The following is a 20361-nucleotide window of genomic DNA, read 5'->3' on the forward strand; positions in this document are numbered from 1 at the left end:
TTTAGAAATTGATATAACAGCAGAGGACTGGAAATCAGCATGTGCTGAAGCTCATACTCAGTCAGTATGTACTAGACTGATTATTACAGCATGACTGGTTGAAGTGAACATGTGTTACTCCCATAAAATTAAACCAATATAATAATAACATTCCACATTTATGCACTAAATGTACCGAGGTAAAGGGGACATTATTACACTGTATTTGGGAATACAGGAATGTAAAAGTCTTGGGAAGAGGTATTTCTAAAAGTATTCCAATGGATCCTAAGTTTGTTACATTACTGGAACAAATAATGATATATCTTTGTTTTCTGCATACCAAAAGAATGAATGCACTGTTTTGGAAAAAGACTTGCAGGCCAAGTATTAAAACACTGGCAGATGTCATCAAGTCATCCATTCAAAAAAAATTACATAAAAACAGGATATGTTTGGGGACCATTTGTTGCTTTTGTGTGTGGACCTGTGTATGGTGTATGGACCTGATAGGTGATCAAGAGGAAGTGAGAGGAAATTAAATTGTTATGATAAAAAAGAAGGACACAGGCTGCATTACTGATGGATTTTAAAACTTATTTTGCAGTTGAAGCCTTAAGTAATGATCATTATAAGTGCGAGGGATCCTCATCCTCGCTTCTCTCAGTGAATCCACTAAAATCGCACCACAAGGGGAAAGAAAAAAAATAGACTATGAATAGATCAAGTTCTTAACTGGTTTCTTAGTTTATTAAACCAATTTTGTAAGTAAGAGATGATGACTGAGAAAAATATATTGATTACAGTGATGTTAGAAAGTGAGACAAGATGTACATTTCTCTCCACGTTTTACCTTGAACTGCTGCAGCTTTTATGTTAATCTGACAGCCTTCATTTTAGACATGTGCCGCTTTGAAAGTGATACGGAAATGTTACTACGTCCTACCTAGTAAGATGTTTATTTAGATATGAGACAGACATGTTAATTTGCCATCAGAGTAACATAAAGGGGTGCATGTATGAAAGGGCTGGTATTTTTTACAGATGTTCTGCCTGTTGAATAAAACTAAAAAAAGTAGTAATGTTCTGGTTCAGCCTGATTCAGACTTAAACATGATAATTTCAGGTTTCTTTGCTAAAGATCTTTCCACTGGCTTCCTGTCTGTAAAAGAATTGATTTTAAAATACTACTGTTGGTTTATGAAGCACTGAATGGTTTAGGGCCAAAATACATTTCTGATCTTCTGCTATGTTATGAACAATCCAGACCTCTCTGATCGTCTGGGACAGGTCTGCGTTCTGTTCCCAGAGTCAAATTAAATATGGAGAAGCAGAGTTCAGTTTTTATGCTCCATATATCTGGAACAAACTCCCAGAAAACTGCAGGTCTGCTGCAACTCTCAATTCTTTTAAATCAAGCTGAAGTCTTTTCTGTTTGCCGCCGCCTTTTATTAAATCAAATTTGAAGCTTTTGATTAATATCTTACACTGCACTGTAACTTTCAATCTCCTGTTTTATCTGTCTTATTCTATTTTAACTTATTTTTATTTCCAATTTAACTGTTTTTAATTTAATTGTATTTAAATATTTTTATATTGCCTTGTATTGTTTTTACATTCTGTCTTGATGCCTTTTATGTTTTAGGTAAAGCATTTTGAATTGCCTTGTTGTTGAAATGTGCTATACAAATAAACTTGCCTTACCTTGCCTAAAGCACAACTCCCACCTAGGCTGCTAAGTATAGCTACAGACCAGGTGCTTTCTGCTATTATGGGTCAGCACAGCCATAATAAATCAGGTCAATGCATGTGGCAATCTTCCCTCCCCATTTATCTGAAAGCTGTATAATTATTGGTACACCACATATCATCTGCAGCTAAATTTAGTATCTATGTAAAGCTTCCACTGTATCTAAACTGGCACCAAAATATATGTCTTATTACCGTAAGTTAGAGTAAGATGGAGTTGGGCACTGTTACACATTACATGAGGAAAACTCTACATATTCCTTAAAAAATCTTCAGTAACTGATTTTAGACTTTTTGCATTTGGCTGGAAATCATTAATCAGGATTTTGTTTAGTAAAATATAACACAATTTGATCATATTGTAACAATATGATTCCACAAGCAGTCAATTCATAATCATATTGAATCAAAAAAAAAAGTCTTGGCCCATTCTTGTGAGGATAGATTTATTTCCCAGTTGCCTGGAACTGACTCAACTTGGTGTCTCAATCAATTTATACAACCAAGGTAACAATGAGATGAAGAAGGTGTGAAAAAGAAACAAGTAAACCACAAACATATGTCACATGTAAGACGAGCAACTGCATGAAGACAACAGATAGCCAAGAACAGCGCACTGGGTGGTGGAGACCCAGACTGTGCAAAGCTTTGACTGCAGCTCTGCACATACTGCAGTGATCAAAGCTCAATGTGGCACATCTTTTTGTTAAAAAAATAAAAAAAGAACTATGAGAACACACCAGCTTTGTTTGTGAAATATTGCTGGATTAGGGATGACAAAGCTGAAAGACAATTACCTATTACAGTGGTTCCCACACTGGAGGTCGGGACTCCACTGAGGGATCACAAGATAAATTTGAGGGGTCATGAAATGAGAATAAAATTAAAAGAATAAATGTAGGGAAACAAATGTAATAATAATAATAATAATAATAATAATTCTGCTATAAAAGTCAGGTTATTTTTTCTGACTTTGTTTTTAAATATTTGTTTGCTTTTTGTTTATGATACAGATAGATTGATAAATAGATACAAAATCTCCAGGCCCCTAAAAAGTTCCAAAATGAAACAATCTGAGAGGAAAACTTGGTTTAACTGGACACTACCAGGTAGCATATGTAACCTGTAAGGGCTGCAAGTAGACATAGCTTCATTTTAAGAGGTCAGCAAAAAAGGTTGGGAACCACTGACCTATCAGATGTAGTCAAACAAATAGCTCATTCAGTTTTTTTAAATTTTCTTGTGAAAACACGCTTTTATTAAGTAGATTTACTGAAGTTATGTTATAGTCCTTTTTACACCTTTTATTTTTATATTTCTTACTTGGTGTTATGTATTAAACTGGGGTGTATCTTATTTTTTTATCATTTGTATAACTAACTGATTTGATGAGATTTATATCAACAAATTTATTAACTTTCATTCTTCTCCATCTCATTAATTTTGTTTTTTTACAGTATTACTTGTGTCAGCAGCAGAAATAGACAATTTGAAAATGGTTTCAAATGGCTACCAGAGGGACAGATTTACTTAACTTGCCCTGCCATTTAGACAGATTTAACATTTTTACGAAATGATAGAGATAAAGCATTACTTATTTTTCCCCCTCATGCTCCCACATCTGCTCCATTCCTCTCCTCCGCCTTTCATTTTTTCCTCTTCTCGTTCCCTTCTCCATCATCACTCCTCCTACTGGGGTTACTCTCCAAGTGTTGGGTGCGTTGCGCAGCCCACGTAGCACAGAGCGGTGCGGGCTCTGGCTCTGCCAGTGAAAACACAAGAGTGTAACAGGATAATGAGAGAGGGAGAGAGGACCTCTGTGTTCTCTATGTCTCAGCATTTTCCAGTCCCTCGCCCGGCCTCAATCCTCGCCTCGCCCTTAACCCACGGTATCTGGAGACGCTGCACAAGTGAGCATTTCAAAAAGAAAATTAAAAGACCAGAGAAAGTTCAAATGAAATCACTGATTACCTTCTATATCTAAAAAGATACATATGAAAAAAATGTTTAAAAACCTTCACTCTCCCTCTCTATGTCACGCCCTCTCCATACCTAAGCAACGAATGCTAATCACCGCACTGTCATCACTCTCCTATGCACCCTGACCTCTCGTTCGCCTATCATGCCCTCCCAGAGGACTCCAATCGATACCTGACACATGACACTTAACACACACATACACAGACGCTGTGACAGACAGTAAGGTTTGGAATGGAGGGTGTTTCTGATCTAGTTGGGACAGGGTCTATTTACTGGCTGAGCAGCTCACATCTCGTTGGTGAGTCTTGGCAGCCTGACTGGGAGTTTCTCTCATGTCTCCTGGGTGCTTTGAGGTGTTGAGCACACAAGTATACACACACACACACACAAGCACATGTATACCCATGGATGTAAATACACGCACATACTTACACACTCACTAAATACGAATGCTCAGTATTCATAATTCAACTGGCTAACATTATTTCCCAGGAGCTCTTTCTGTCAAGAGTTTAGTCATTTGAATCCACTTAAATGGAGAGCAGATCTTTCAGTGTCCTCTGGAATAACACAATGAGCATTGAACTGAGGTCATGTATCAGTTAACAGTTGGCTGCATAATTTATGTAAAGTTGAAAATCTCTGGTGTCAGACACAGTTCATGCATAGACCATAGCTCATATATTGACTGCATTACAACCAGGAAAAGGTAATAGACCGTAATAATGTCACCCACTCAACAATGTGCCATCTAATCTGCTCTCAGCTGCTCTCACTGCAACCAGAAAAGGTCTATCTCTGGACCAGTGGTTTTAATAGTGTTAGCAGGGGAAGGAGGATGAAAAAAAAGGAAAAGGAGAAAAATTTGGTACATGACACCTGTACCTTATTATGAACTTCAGTACTACAGCTCTACAATACCTTCACGAAATTTACATTTAATATTTGTCAAGATTGTGACAGGTAGGTGTTGATTCAGTTCTCTGCTAATTCCTCAGGCTGTAGTTTGTCTTGCTATATTGCATTGCATTATATTCTTTGGTGTTCTGTGGTCTAATATTACCACTTTATGTGCAATGAGAAAGAGCATTGGTAGTGTAGTAATTAGGTTTATGTTCAGTATGTTCTGTAATTTTCAGTATACATATTGTTACAGGCACCAGTTATAAAACTTTTAATGGAAAAGTATCTGAAAAAGTACCTTAAAAATTTAATTTTATGGTATAGCATGTGTAATCACTCACTAACTGTCTAATCATTACTCTAAGATATAATTCCTGTAATTCTGCTAACAAAAACCATCCAGGCCAAAACCAAGTTTTCACAAGCTGCATCAATTAAACATGGCAAAATCAAGCATGTTTGGTGGTTGTAATTACACCCATGTACTCATAAAACTGTAAAATCCAGGAACAACTGGTTTCTGGCTTGCACATGGGTTCCATAAAAGCTACTTAGGGGTTGATCACTATCAAGAGAAGTTAAGATGAAAAAATAGTGAATTAACTCATTTAAGTATATCAAGTTGTCTTGGTTCAATAATATAATGATAGTAAACAGAATATTTCAAAATTCAGGAGAAAAAAAGAAACACCACAGGTCCTCTGTCATACTTGAGTGATGTACAGTGGGCACTTTCTGCCGGCTGTAACGAGTTGTGTATGCACTTGCGTGTTTGTGTATTTGTGTCTATCTGTGTGTACATGTGTCTACATGTGCACACTTGCGTGTGTGTGTGCATATTTGTGTTCTGCATGTCTTGTGGGCTTGTGTGCATTTGCAAGCGCGTGCTAGTGTGTGAGAGGTGCTCCCCGCCGTGTCGGCCGCGCCACCATGCCATCTGGAGAGGAAATCGAGTGTGAAGTACAGTATAGTTTGGGACCAAGCTCCGTGGCAGCGGCTCAGCAGTTAGTTCATTAGTTCCAAACTTCCAGGGATTAGGAGAGAATCTCTACGGCAGGGAGGCAGGGGGGAGTCAGGGAGGATGGAGGGACCCATGTGGGGAAAAGAGAGAGAAAAGAGAGAGAGAAGCACCAGTAATACTGGACGATAGGGCACTAAGATACAGGGAAAGAACATGTGAGAGAGAGATAAACAATCTTAACCCTGAGGACCCTGGAGAGGGGAGAGGAGCGAGAGAGAGAGACAATGAAAGAACAAGACGGCGAGGGAGAGATGAGGAGAGAGGACAGGTGTAGCCGTCAGTTCCGCTCCGGGGTTTCAACCTGCCCTCCCTCTTCCTCCACCCCACTGATCATACAGATATGATGATATGTGTAAGAGTGTTAGAGCAGTCAGCCTTGTCTTCCCTCCCCTCTCTCCTCCTCCTTCTCTCCCCTATGGGTCCATGGTGACAGTTAGCAAGCTCTGGGTGGCTTCTACCCTTTACTCCCTCTCTCATCTCCTTGCTTTTTAAGCAGCCAGCATTACTGCCAAGATGCAGGGCAGACATTTTTTGGAGTCAAAGTGGCAGGCAATTAAAGCAGGCACTCCCGGATTTCAATTTTCAAGGGGAGGGGGCACACTGACCTTCTTAGTGTACCTTTTTGTCATGAATATCCTTCCCTGTTTTAAGGTGAAGGTGACAGATTATGAAAAGAATACATTAATGAACACATAATAGGAGGATATTTGGCCAGTAGCCCCATTTAAGGCCTACTCATGCATACCCGGTACTAACCTTGCATTTCACCTAACCCATTGTTGCCTTCATCAAAACAGTGGTTGAGGATGGCATTTAGTGAGCTCAGTCCCTGCTTTGCTCCCATTCTCTCTCTAGAAAGCACCAGACATACATTACAAGACCACTGTTGAGGCCTGGCATTTCTTGGCAAGCACGCAGTGTCAACTGTGCGGTTGTCATGGTGAATATAAACGCAGCTACAGTATACACTGTAGAAATTGTCAGAGCAAACATACTCACAATGTATCTTTCTATTTACAATTCAGTTTGTTCCAAAAGATCTTAATCTGGCATATTAAAAGAAAGGCTGGGAGTTATATGTTTGACAAATATTATGGGGGATGTTTACAAAGCCTACTGCATATGCTGTGCCATCACAAGTTTTAAATTAAGCTGGTATTTACTAAAAACTACAGATGTAAATGTGTCTAGCCACAGTCCATCTGACCTGCATAAAATGCCAATATTTAAGATTGGATGTTTAAGATGTGTTTTGCACATGTCTAGAATGTAATAGAATGCCAACTAAAGTGTCCTCTGCTGCTGAATTTGAAATACTGGTTGACAGGAAACCACTTTTGGGACTACAATTGTGCATTCTTCCCCACAACAGTAAGTGACTATTGGTTGAATAACCTAATGCTGTCAGCTCAACAAAAGATCAACGTCCTGGAGTTATGAAAAATACACTGTGGGAGAAGAAAACTTAAAACTTAAAACTCCTTTGGCTAGATTATTGCTGTAAACCGATTCTAAAAAAAACACCTAAAAGGCCTGTTTGAAGAGTAAAATAATACCAGGCTGACAAACAATGTTTCACTGCCCTGTCTGGTGGTGTGGTTGACAGCAGTCAGAATTGTTCTCTGTGGCTGCGCTCCATTTGGCCATGCAGGCATGCCGCTTGTTACACAGCAGCAAGGGCGGAGAAACCCACTTAAATAGCGTGCAGGCGACGTTTGAGGCGGCAGGTCTGATGTCGAATTTCTATCAGCTGATAATCAAACAGAGGCAGGTGGTATGCTGTGATAAACTTTAATTTCATCTTTTAACACCTTGTTAGTGTCAAGAAAGACACTACAGTACTTTTTTATTTGGACTCTTTTTCATTAGTCTGCATTATTTATAATTCTGTATGTGCCCCACAGAGCCATCAATTCAGGTCAGCATAAGAGGCATGCCGTTTTGTGTGCCGCATTCAAATGGAGTGGAAAACATACCCAACAGTCACATCACAGTGTACTGACACACTCTGGAGTACACTTTTACTCACTCAAGCAAGATGAGAAGTTAAACCACTGGTGGTCAGCAAAAGATTTTTTAGGGTTTTTAAGTTGCTCTTTAAAAAGTATATTATTAAAGAGCAATAAGTAGCTCTTTCCATCATGCAGTTTTGCACTTGACGGGACCTGCTGTGAGTGATTAAAAGTTCAAATAAAAACAGGAGGCAAGGGAAACAGAAGTATAAAAACATGACAAATAAGAGACTGTTGCATTTCTGTGCTTTTGTCTTGTTGTGATGTTGAACAGAAAGCTCCTCTAAAGGCACCTTATATGCATCTCTTAATTCTTTTCTGTTGTCATTAAAGTGTTATCATCTGAAATGTTACTGAAGACGGAACTAAGTCGTTGTGACACTCACTCTCTCTCTCTGTGTGTGTGATAAAACAAAGCTGCAGATTTTACACCTTCTTAGAAATTTAATTCCCACATTTTGCGTCTCTAAATTGTAACGGTTTAAAACACATATTGCGTGACTCCAAACAAAACAATTTTTAGCAATAGCATTTTTTTCCATTTTACTCGTACAAAACCTTGGTGTGGCTCTTTAGTAAATATGGACAAATGTAATTTGAGTCTTCAGATATATCAAAAGTAAGAATACTGAAAAAGTGAAAAAATCATTATGGCAAATTGATTTCAAAACATGGAAATTATTATCCAAAACAAACATCTTAGCGGTACTCCTGGCAGCACACACAAACACATACACACACACTTACATTTACTTCTATCTTTGTGAGGACCCTTTTGACGTACTGCATTCCCTAGCCCTTAACCCTTATCTTAATCATCACAGCCAAATGCCTAACCACAACCCATACCCTAAACTGAACCTAAACCCTATTCTTACCTTTCTCTTAAAACAAAATCTGATCCCTAAAACAGCCCAGTGAAGGTCTCTCCATAAGTGAGGACCAGCCAAAATGTTCTCACTTTCCTAATACTCAACATGGACCTCACAAAGATAGACATACAAGTCAAACACACACACACAAACCAGAAGCACTGTTTATCCAACAGGAAAAAATATCTTAAGGGAAGGTTTAAGTACACAACAACCCCCATGGATTTCCAATTGCCACAGTGGAAAAAGAAGCTGAGAGTGTGGGAAATGAAGAAAGTGTGCCAGTAGGACAGGAGCATTTTGTTATTGAGTAAATAACAAATTTTTATATTACACAGTATGACCTAGCGAACACATAATAGGTTACAGGATTTCTGCACATTGTGTTAGACTCTTCTAAGGCTAACATGGACCTACAGTGTAGAAAAATTACTATAATCTGTACTGATGCCATGATTTGTACTGTGTAGTGCTGATCAGAGAAGGGAAAAGTAATTGGCTTATTAGGCAGGGAACTATTGAAGTACAATAGTGCTAGCGGTAGCGGAAGAAGTAGTGCTAAGCCTGCTGAGAGACATTACTCTGCATGTTAGGGGAAAAGAACTGCCCTGTAGCTAATGTCATTTTCCCCTTTATTTTTGCCAGTACATACCAGGGCCTAATGCTTTCTTTTTACAGGTATAATCCGTCAGCTAATTGCTAACAGAGAAAAGACCTTTGAGAGTAAAGAGACAGAAAAAAAAAAAAAAAAAAAATCACATTCAAAATTTACAGTCGTTTCCTGCAAATTCAGACAAAGTCAGGAATAATGTCTTGTGTTTTATGTGAAATGAGTGGGTTGGTGTAAGGAAATAGGTGGGTTGAGGCAGGATACTTTTGTTGAAATCAGATAGAGACATGGACCTGTCACATGCTGACAGCTCAAGAGTCAAGAGTCTGAATTCTTCTCAAGCCTGAATGGCCGCATTCCTCTCCACATTTCCCCTCTAAAACATAATAAAGACAGAAGCTCTGACATCCACCAACTCCATCGCAGGGTCACAGTTTTAACCTGTCAGTCACACAGGCCATCATCGTATTGTCTTTGTCTACTACAGGAACAGCCTCCAGCCATATCAATCATCTTTATTATCATGACTTAAAAACCTTTGTTAGTTAACTTTTTTACCCGGGCCCCTCTTTATCCCACTCTCCAATCACAATTTCATGGGCAGTTCAGCAGGGCCAATGGGGAGGTCGTGTGGGCGGGAGGAGAATGCTTTTAACCTGCTGCATCTGGTGCTTTCCCGCTGTTCGCCCAGTGGGACATGGTCACCTTGTTTTAAAGGACTCTGATAGGGGGGCACCACTGCCTTTATACCATCATAATAGGGTGAAATGTGCTTGTTTTAAACATCTCACTTAGGTAGTTTTCCTTTCAGTGATTAAGACCGAGCACCTGTCTGAAGGAGGGAGACAGAATGAATATCATTCAGGATCACACTGCAGTGCATGCGTGTTTGTGTGCTCCTACCATACGAAGCTGCATTTCATTCATACATGTGCATCTCTGTATTTTATTTTGTATATATATATATATATATTTACACACACATAGAATACAGTTATACATATACACATATACACATACACAAACACTATATACCTACATACCTTTTTGCTGAGGGCTACACCATCCTCACAGTCCAAGACAGCACAGTCGACATCCAGTGAAGCTAGTTTCCTCAATTTTCGCTCATCATTGCCAGGGCAGTAGAGAACTGCCCTGCGGGGTATGTAGCGCAGCGAGGGGCCTGCAGAGTGATGGTGATGACGCCATCCCTTGGTATACAACTGCCAGGCTGCAGGCAGGAGCCAAGCGCTCTCACTGTCAGCAGAAACATATACAAACATAAGCACAGACACATATACGTGTTTGTGTATGCTACACAAATACACAAAACACTCAGGCAGGAGCACTATGTATGCACAAATACATGTCTTTGTTGCATATATTACTTATGAGCTCACACAGTATCAATACAGGGCTAAGGGCAATGAATAATTTAAGGTTGTTGCTGAATTCATCTTCATAATATCTACAGTGTTTATATCATACATGAAGATCCAGGAGGAGGCCACTCAATACAGACTACAGTGAAAGTCTGGAAATGTTTCATTTGGGAGTTCTGTTTGCCCTTCAGCTGTTCATTGAAAGGGATGAGAGACGATGACCTGTGCTTTAGCTTTCTTTGTTGAGAACAAACTCACCCAAACACTGAGCCACTCATATGCTAATGTAGCCACACTGCTGAATATCTGGGCAGGGCAGAAAATGAATGAGTAGGGGTGTCAGTTGGAGCTGAGTCATAGAAAAATGGAAGCTTGAGATGTGTTAATGTTTTGTTAAAAACCAAATTCAGTTTTTGTATTACTGCTAAGAAGGTGCAAAACTTTCATTATTGGCAACCCTACTCTTTCACTTACAGTACATAATGACAAGTGGATACATACAGGGGTAAATGATGAGAACAACATATTGCAATATTTTAAGATGTTATTGTAATTTTCTGTATTGGTAATATTTATTGAAAATAAGTAGAAAATAAAAACTCAAATAAATTGCAGAAGGAATGTGGTGTGAATGCTGGCAGCTGCAGCAGCTGCAAGGACTGTTGCCAGAGAGGTAAATGATTAGAAATGAAAAAATATTGTGACTGTGTATTGAAAACATATACAGTGGACACAACGTATACCATTTCATTATCAAATTATACAAATTACAGAGCATTTTCACCCCTGGATTTGTGGTGTATAACATACAGTGTAAAAGACTAATTATTGGTGTCATGTATTCTAATGTAATTAACAGAGCATTTACAAAATCAACAAATTACATCTTAATTAAGAGATAATATTGTCATCTTTAAATCACAGAACCATGAACATGGTCAGACAAAAAAGGTCATTCTGATAAAACGTCAGAAATCGGAAATATGTATTACTCTCTGTTGCACCACTTAAAAGCAAGAAACAAGTTTTTGAGCATACATCGTCCCGAGACAGTGAGTTCTGATGTTTTGTATTTTGGATGTTTCTTTATTACTTAGCAGTTATTAGTGGTTGTGCTTGGTGACTACCAGGTTGTTTCTGTGGTGTTCAGTGGTCGCCTACAAGCTGCTAACAATGCCGTTCTGTCATCCATCTCCCTCTCTCATCTCTTGGCTTAATAGATATTCACAATTTCACATGTTGACTCATAATTGTTACATGACTGTCACAAGATTGCCATTTGACCTTAGCGACCATAAACGTCTGTCACGTGTCCCACCGAAGCCACTACTATACATCTGGAGCCTATAAAGACCTATTACAAGGTTGTGCCAATTTACATGGAACTCAAAATACAATGCATAACCACCGTATACGTCATTGCTATACTGATCATCGTGCTTACCTACAAGCTGAGGTATGATTGTGATAATTGTCATGTGACAGCAATGTGAACAAAATGACAAATTGTCAACAAATGTAATATCCTTCCACCTCCAGCGTGAAGGAGCTTTTCAGGAATCCTGCTGCAGTTCACATTGATAAATGGCAGCATTTATATAGTGCTTTCTCCCAAAGCACTTTACAATTTTCTCGCTCATTCACCCGTTCACACATACACACACACACCAATGGCAGCAAGCTATCATGCAAGGTGCTGGTCTGACCATCAGGAGCAATTCAGTGTTCAGTGTGTTGCCCAAGGACACTTCCACATGTGGACAGAAGGAGCCACACAACAGCTGACCCCGTGATTAGTGGATGACCCGCTCTACCTCCTGAGCAACACCTCTACAAAACTCAATGTTGTTCGGAGATTCAGCACCAAAAGTGTCTGGACTCCATCAGGTCGAAACATGTATCATAAGGTGCTGACCCAATAAATATTTCATGCCAGGATGTAATTCTAAAAAATCACTTCTTTGTCCAAAAATACCTTCTTTTGATTAATAACTCTGCACGCTTTTCTTACATTAGTTGTAATGCTTATACATGCAGTGAAAGTGTCTGAAGTAAGGAGGTGAAATACATCAGTGTACATTTTGAGTGCTCCTCTCAAATGCTCTACAGCGTCTTAGCTCTTCAGAGGACGCGTCTTACAAGTTTGGCAAAAACATGTAACAAACAATTTTTTTTGGTAGCTATTTTATTTTTAGAAGCTTTTTAATTTTTCATGCAGCACTCACTGAGCGACTGTGTGCCGCAGCAAAATGAAGGTGAAAACACACATCATGTTGTTCATGTTTTACAGCTTAACAACATAGAAATATAAATGATTTATACAGGATGCCACACAGTGAAATGCCACGTTTACAGATTGTTGACATGCTCATCATCACATCTCTCCCTGCTCTATATGATGCACACTCAAATGTGTCAAGGGTTAACAGATAAAGTCACAAACACATACAGTGATACTGGCTTGTGTTCCCCCTCCCATCCACACACACACACACGCACACGGAAACTGTGCACACTGATAATCACACACGTCTTAATGACTTGTTATGTCAATCTGGCCTCTGAAACGATTGGCCCTAATGAATAGCTAAATGTTTAGGATCAGATATATATCTAATTACAGCTTCTCAAACCACTAACTCTTGCTGGGTATCACAAGCCCTCCAAGGGATCATATTGGTAGATAGTGTCCTTAGACAAAGGACACTAAGACAAAGAAAGGAAGGGGGTGGGGGGGTATACCTTCTGGTAAAAAAAAAGAAGGTTGAATTATTTGCTTTTCTTGTCTTTTGCTCTCTAAGGGAGCTAAAGTCACTTCAATAGCTACTTAATCCTGTCAACTACGCTTCCACATGCCCTCCAGTCCCAATCAGGTCTAATCTGCACTGAGATGTTGCTGTTGTAGCAGGTAGTTACCAACCAATTGAGGTTGCTTCCTGCATTTTAGTGCTTGAAGATACATAACCTTTTTGGACTGGGAACAGTTCTCACAAAAGGGGAGAAAATATGGTGAATATGGAGGCAGTCATAGCGCTCTGCCATGCAAATTGTAGACATGTGAAAACGGGGAGAGCTCACAGTCATTTCAGGGACAGAAAGCTACAGGGCCCAATTTGACGGGGAAGAGCAGAAAGGAAAGCAAACAGCAAATTAGAAAGGAAAATAGCGGGTGAGAGGATGGAGGTGGGAGTGCTAAGTGGTAAGGGGCAAGAGGGGGCTGTTGAGACCTAAATGAAATCAGTCTATTCTGTGCATACTGCTCAGGGGGAAATGTTAAAAAGTGCAGTTAAGAGTACCTACTTAAAAGGCAAATATATTATAATAAGTAGAGCACAAAAAGATGGTGGCTGTAATTTAAGAATAGGTTTCATTAAAAAGGAAGGAAATTGAGAATGGGGAGAGGGAGTGGAGGTGCTTTGATGTTGGCTAGAGACAAGACACTAGAAGCAGAGGTCAATAACAGACCAAAATCAGCATATCTCTACATTAATTTAATCATTCCTTCTATAGCCCTAGGGAGGTCTCATTTTACAGTAAACTGGCAACTAAAGCCCTTTTCAGACATGGAATATATAACACTGTTGGCTTCATCTGTCTCTTAAAGTCTTTTTGTCGTTCGGGCATCAGTGTCTTCTACGTTAATGTTCCTTACGGCCATATTCAGACATGACAGGACATTTTCATTAAGAGCTGCTTGCTCGCGCGATATTTGGCACCTGGTGCAAGAGGGAGCAGAGAGAGAAAGCAGCTGTGAATTAAAAATGTTATAATTGGATGGTTTTTTTTGTTCTTTCCAGTCTGAATCATTGATGGATTCTAAAACTTATTTTGCCGTTGAAGCCGTAACTAATGAACATTGTGAGCATGAGGCACACTCGTCACCACTTCTCACACTTACACAGTTTTTGCATTGATTTCATCATTTAATGTTATTCGATTGTAACTGCTAAAATCCAACAGTGCACAAGCATTGAATGACAGGACATTAAGTTGGGACTCTCATTTATTTAATTAAGTTTTTTGCTGAAAATTAATTTATTCTGAATGCATGCCAACTGCATGGATGAAAACTGGAAAACATAGGGAGAGCGCGTTGGTCTGATTAGTATCATGGGGGGTAAAAGGGTTAACTTTTTTGCCCTGGACGCACCACGAGTGGAAAAGTTTTATTGACTGATGTTATATGAGAAGAATCTCAACAGTTTAAAACAGTCTCTTTCATTCTGTTTTATGTTTTATAAAACTGATGTTATGTTCTTTGTGCATAACAGATGATGACTGATAAATCATTCATCACAGTGATCTTAGAAGGCAGAACAAGAAGCACATTTCTCTATCTCACTTTTACCTTGTACTGCTGTGGCCTTTATGTTAAAATATTTCCATATTACACAAAAAGATTACCAGTACAGTAACAGGATACAGCTGATACAGGTGTAAATAAAATAATATTAAAGATAAAGCAAATGAAAAAGGTAAAATCCTTAGTTGGAATTAGTCTGACACCTTGAAACCTCAATGTCAATGAAGCATATTGCTGTATTCCAGTGTCCATTTGAAAAATAAATAAAATATTGAAACTAGTGGCTAATATTAAACATTTCAATATTCCCATAAAAACCCAAAGGAGCTGCTCATAACAGCAGGAAGTCATAAACATCACTGACAGATGTGAGCAACTAGTGGATACCAAAGCATCATCCATACACTACATGCAATCTAGATTATTTTTAACACCATCCCACATCTGGTCAACATTTTCTCATTATTAGATCACTATATACTTGTGTTCTATATATTTAACAGTCCCCAAAGTACCATATGCACCTACGTTACCATTTGCTTTACCTCTCCTCGCTTTTTCTTTCTTTTTACATGAAAGGTTATGATAACATAGGGCTGTGTGGCTATATTAGCAGCTGTAAAGTGGTGGGCCCTGGCCACAGTGACTACATTTACTGGTCTGAGATCAGAGGTAAGTGTGTGTTTGTGGGTTTATATGGTGCTGGACGGGGCTGGTTCTCATTAGCACAGAGGCAGCGGCAGACCCAAGCCTAGTGGCACTAAGAGGGGGAGAAAGAGGGGAGGATAGGGTAGGTGGAATGTGGTGAGCGGTTGGTGAGCTTTGTGTTAGACTAGACATGGGCCTCCTTGAGACATAGTTTTCCAGACCCAACAGTACAGTATGTCATATACTAAACTGGCTGGGCATGCTGGCTAAGTAATGACTGTCTTCACCAGCCAAAAATCATTGTTCTTATAAACTTTCAGGCTCCTCTGTGTTGCTCTTTTCCATGCTGGCTGAGCTGTATTTTACATGTAGATGTCTGTCTGTCATTTCCCAACACCAGAGAGTATCTTGGACAAAGCAGTTCACTGGTATAGAGCCATCAACTGATCTTCAATCCATCAGGACAGCCTCTGATGATCTGACACTCACTGGCAGTGTCTCTGTAGTGTCTAACTACAATAAATCCACCTTGAACCACATATCCTTGAACTGCACATCTTATCTGCACCACGCTCAGACAACAGATGTACACTTTCACCATATTCAGCTCCTGTATTCCCCAAGTTCCAATTCCTTATCTCTGAAATCCCCTGTCATGTAATCCAGACAAGTGCACAAATATTTCAGTAGGTAATAGCATGTCACTAAGAAATGTCAAACTATAAGGATCTGGAATTCCACACATATACTGAACTGTGTGTAAATAATTGTGTGCGTCCTTTTTCAGGTGATGTATCTGACATTTGGGGGTTTTATGAACATGTAAGTGTATCACAGTTCATCACAGGGGTCTTTGCTCATTTTTGGTAGTTCATAGGTTTACACCAGTTTTGGCCACCAGTGGTGATACGGGATGCAAACCTCTAAATGTCAGGCATAAATGTGTTATGATGAACAGACTTGTGAATATGAACAGCAGCTCACTACATCTTTACGTTGGCACATTTTACATGGACATCCCCGGATTAGTGAGGTGAAATCTACATTTTGCATAATTAATTTACTTCTTATTTTTCAAAATGGGTTGTAATATTCATGATTCCCAGCACAAACTGTTCCTAGTGTATAAAGGAAAGACAGCATGTTCATGTTTGATGTAAACCTAAATCACAAACATATTGTATCATGAGGAACAACTACATTGTAAATCCTTATGTAAAGCAGAATTGAACCAAAAGTCAAAGATCTCTGTGTGCAAAATAACGTTCAGTTACATTATCATTGGCTATAGACACAGACAGGTTTAATGGTCTCGCCGAAGAGGAAAGTCTTTGTTATGTGATTTAGGTGAGATTGAGGATGAAGCCCTTTTCATGTTTTATTGCTCATTACATGTTAGCTTAAGGGCTAAACTTTTGTTCTGAAATGCCCTTCATTTGTGGTGGTTTATTCTGGTTGGTTGATTATAAAAACCTTTTTTGTGTCAGGTTTTATTTGATGAGTCTATGAAGAAGACAAAGTTTACAATGTAATGTTATATGCAAGATGTTTCACCAATGCAACTGTATTTCTGGTGTCTTTAAGATCATGTGGTCTGGGCATTTTATGTGCCTAACTTCCAAAGACTAGGGCTCTTTAGCTGCAGCGTACACACACATAGAAAAAGGATAAGATTTTAATAAATATTCAATTTGTTATCAAATCAGTGACATAATATCTAGCCATTGTTGATTGCAGTCTGGCTGTCCATATTCTGTAGTATTCCTGCAGCAATTGTTTCATTATCACAACGTGATGATCACTGTTTCCTGTAACTCTACTGGCCTCCACCTGGCAGCATAATAGCCTAATTCAGGTGGTAATATTCATCCTACCACATGAATTATAGCAGATAACAAGAGGCCCACTCCAAAACAGACCCTGACAACAGCCTCCCTCTCAATATGTAGATTTCCACAATTATCTCCAGCATGGTGGTGCAGGCAGAAGCTGTGTCTAAAATGCACAAAATTAAAGATCTGTGTTTCTACCCCCACAATAATCATCTACTTCTTAATATGCAAACTACATTCTGAGGTCTGTAGTGCTTAAGATTCCAGATTAAATTTGGTGAAAATAAAGATGGGGGAAAAAAAGAGTAAGGAGGAAATCGGTGTTGCTGAAGCATAAACAGACCCTCTGTCTGCAGAAAGCTGTCAGCGGGTGGGAAATAAAATGGTCAAAAAGTCATCAATATTTACCTAGCTTCATGTCCACCTGTCTGTCTGACGCTTTTTTTTTTTAGAATGAACTAGACATACCACCTCGCAGTTGTATGCCTCCACCAACCAGTCAAGTTAAAGTTTACATCCATGTCTTTTCCAGACTCGTATAATATTTGTAGTAAAGACTTTGAAGAATTTAATAAAAGGTATTAAGTGTATTTTTTGGTGGAATGTAACTTATCACTATATTAACATGTGTGATTCCAGTGAATAATTTCCAATAAGAAACATGTTGTCTTTACTTAGAGACTGTGAAACTTTGTCATAATTAGCAATATGAATTCTTGAGTTATGGACAAAAACATATTTTGTGAGGTCACAGTGACCTTGACCTTTGATCACCCTCCAGGCGTTCCTGAGATATCGCATTCAAGAGAATGGGACAGACTTAAAGGCGCAGTGACCTTGACCTTTGACCACCAACATCTAATCAGTTCATCCTTGAGTCCAAGTGGACATTTGTGCAAAATTTGAGGAAATTCCCTCGAGGCGCTCCTGAGATATCACGTTCACAAGAAGGGGACGGACAGATGGACGGATGGACAGACGTACGGACAACCCGAAAACATAATGCCTCCGGCCACGGCTGTCGCCAGCGCGGAGGCATAAAAAGAGGGCTGAAGCATTCCCCACACATGGTCCTCCTCCCAGCATGATGCTGCATGTGTATGGGTTTTTTTTTTCACACTGCCTCAATGCTGAAAAATTAACCAGGGACACCCCAAGACAGGGAGAGAAAAGAATCAAACACTTTCTTCTACTTTTTCTCTTTTCTGCCCCCTGCTTTCTTTGCTTGCCCTCCAGCAAGTTGGAGCTCAGGAAGAGCAGTCCGCTCCCCTCCAGATTAGATCAGCTGGTGGCTGCAGAGTCTAGTGGGGGCTGGCCTCCCTTTTACCAGGAGGGGGACCGACAATAGCATACTGCACGCACTAACATTTGATCAATGATGACTGCATTGACTGTATTGATTGTATTGTGTTAACAAAAGAACAACAGATATGAAGAACCAACAGCAGACAACAGTTAACAAAGCAATACCCTGTTACCCTCAGTAGGCTTGCATGCTGTTCATGTGCTCCATTATCATCATAAAAATGCAATATCCTGCTCCTACATGCAGAATAGATTCCTCAGATTACATCACCACTGGCCCTACATCTTCCTCTTCTCGCTTTAAAAAGCTTATTCCGACGACAATGTCCCTCACCATCAACAATACCCCTAACTCCTCCTCCCATCCATGTCTTCTCCCCCTTTCCGGTCTCATTAGTTTGGGTTTTATGCCTTAATCTACACAATGAGGATGAAGTCATGGCGGTTATCTTCAGCAGCCAATGTCTGTCTACCTGTAATCCTTCTCAAAGTCCCCAGCTTTCTCCCAGCTCACAAATCGGCACACAATGCTTTTATGCAAGGCCTCTGCCGTAATGCCCAGAGACGACAGCGGACTTCTCTCATCCCTCTACATAAAACTAGTTAAATTCCACTCCTCCTTGAAAGAACGGAGATGTCTTTATCTAGGTCTCAGTACAGGGAAAAGTCAAAATGTAAAGGACATAAGAGCTATTATTTGCAAGCGTTACAAACTGGTTTTCATGACTAGGAATTGTCACTCCAGCTCTCTCCCCCTCTGCCTGTCTCTCATAGACAACTCGATAGATCCATTTAACTCAGTATTGATCATAGTGTAGCTCATGCTGTATTTACAGTTTAGGCTAAATTCATGTGAAATAAATGAACAATGAAATGCAACATTAAATGTGTGCAGAATAATATACTTTAGAAGGCAGTAAAAAAAAAAAATCAATGAATTTATCATTAAAAGTTAATTGAGAGGGGAGCTTAAAAAGGTCAAACAAGTCGCTCCATTCGAGGAGGGCATAAGGGGGTTAGCTTTTAACTTAGCATTTTTATTGACTCTGGCAAAACAAAATGAGCGGGCTCTGTAGGATTGTGCACTCTGCATTGGCCATTCAGGCCTTCAGAGGCCCATTGTAGTACTTTGAAGAGAATGAAAGGAAACCCCACTGGTGGAAATGCAGTGGAACAGCCCCACAACAGGCCACAACTGTTCCCTTATGCATGAAAGGCAGGGACATAAAAGACAAGATGGACTTCTGAGGTAGGGCCAAAAACAAAGGCAACAAAAGTGCTGATCACGAGGGGATGACACGACTCGTCTCGGCAGAAGGAGCAGAGAGAAAAGGGGCAGGGGACAATAGCACTCCCGGCCAAATGACATGTTGAAGAATTGAAAAATCCACACAAGAAGTGTCTTCTCAATTCACAAAACCCACAAGAGCTGGGTGACTGTCGGCTGGATTTTGGTCAGTCTGAGAGGGGGTGGGCTATAACAGCCCGCAGCCTTTCTCTCTTTAACTTTCTTTCCCAAATCTTTCCCTGTTTTGGCAAATAATTTGGCAAGGGCAGACAGACTGGGGTGATGGCTTTAGTCAGCACACACCAAACCGAAACCAAACCAAACCTAATCAAAGCGTGGTGGGTTCCGCTCCCGCAGCTTCCTTTTTTATCTGTTGGCTGTCTGTGTGTCAGATCTGTTTCTGTTTGTGCCCTAAGCATAATTATGCTACTGCATATCCTCCATGGAAACAGTCAGATGAACAAAAACATGTTTGCT

The 20361-nt window shown here is 39.7% G+C and overlaps 1 protein-coding gene across 1 annotated transcript in view; it reads right to left on the reverse strand.

The window, feature by feature from the left end:
- Window positions 1-20361, reverse strand: part of clybl (citrate lyase beta like) — a 69419-nt gene that overhangs the window by 21608 nt on the left and 27450 nt on the right. Inside the window, exon 2 of the mRNA XM_044365860.1 lies at window positions 10170-10383. Coding sequence (XP_044221795.1) covers window positions 10170-10383 — 214 coding nt within the window. The remainder of the gene's footprint in view (window positions 1-10169; window positions 10384-20361) is intronic.

This window comes from Thunnus albacares, chromosome 11 (assembly GCF_914725855.1).
Source record: "Thunnus albacares chromosome 11, fThuAlb1.1, whole genome shotgun sequence".
NCBI classification, from domain to species: domain Eukaryota; kingdom Metazoa; phylum Chordata; class Actinopteri; order Scombriformes; family Scombridae; genus Thunnus; species Thunnus albacares.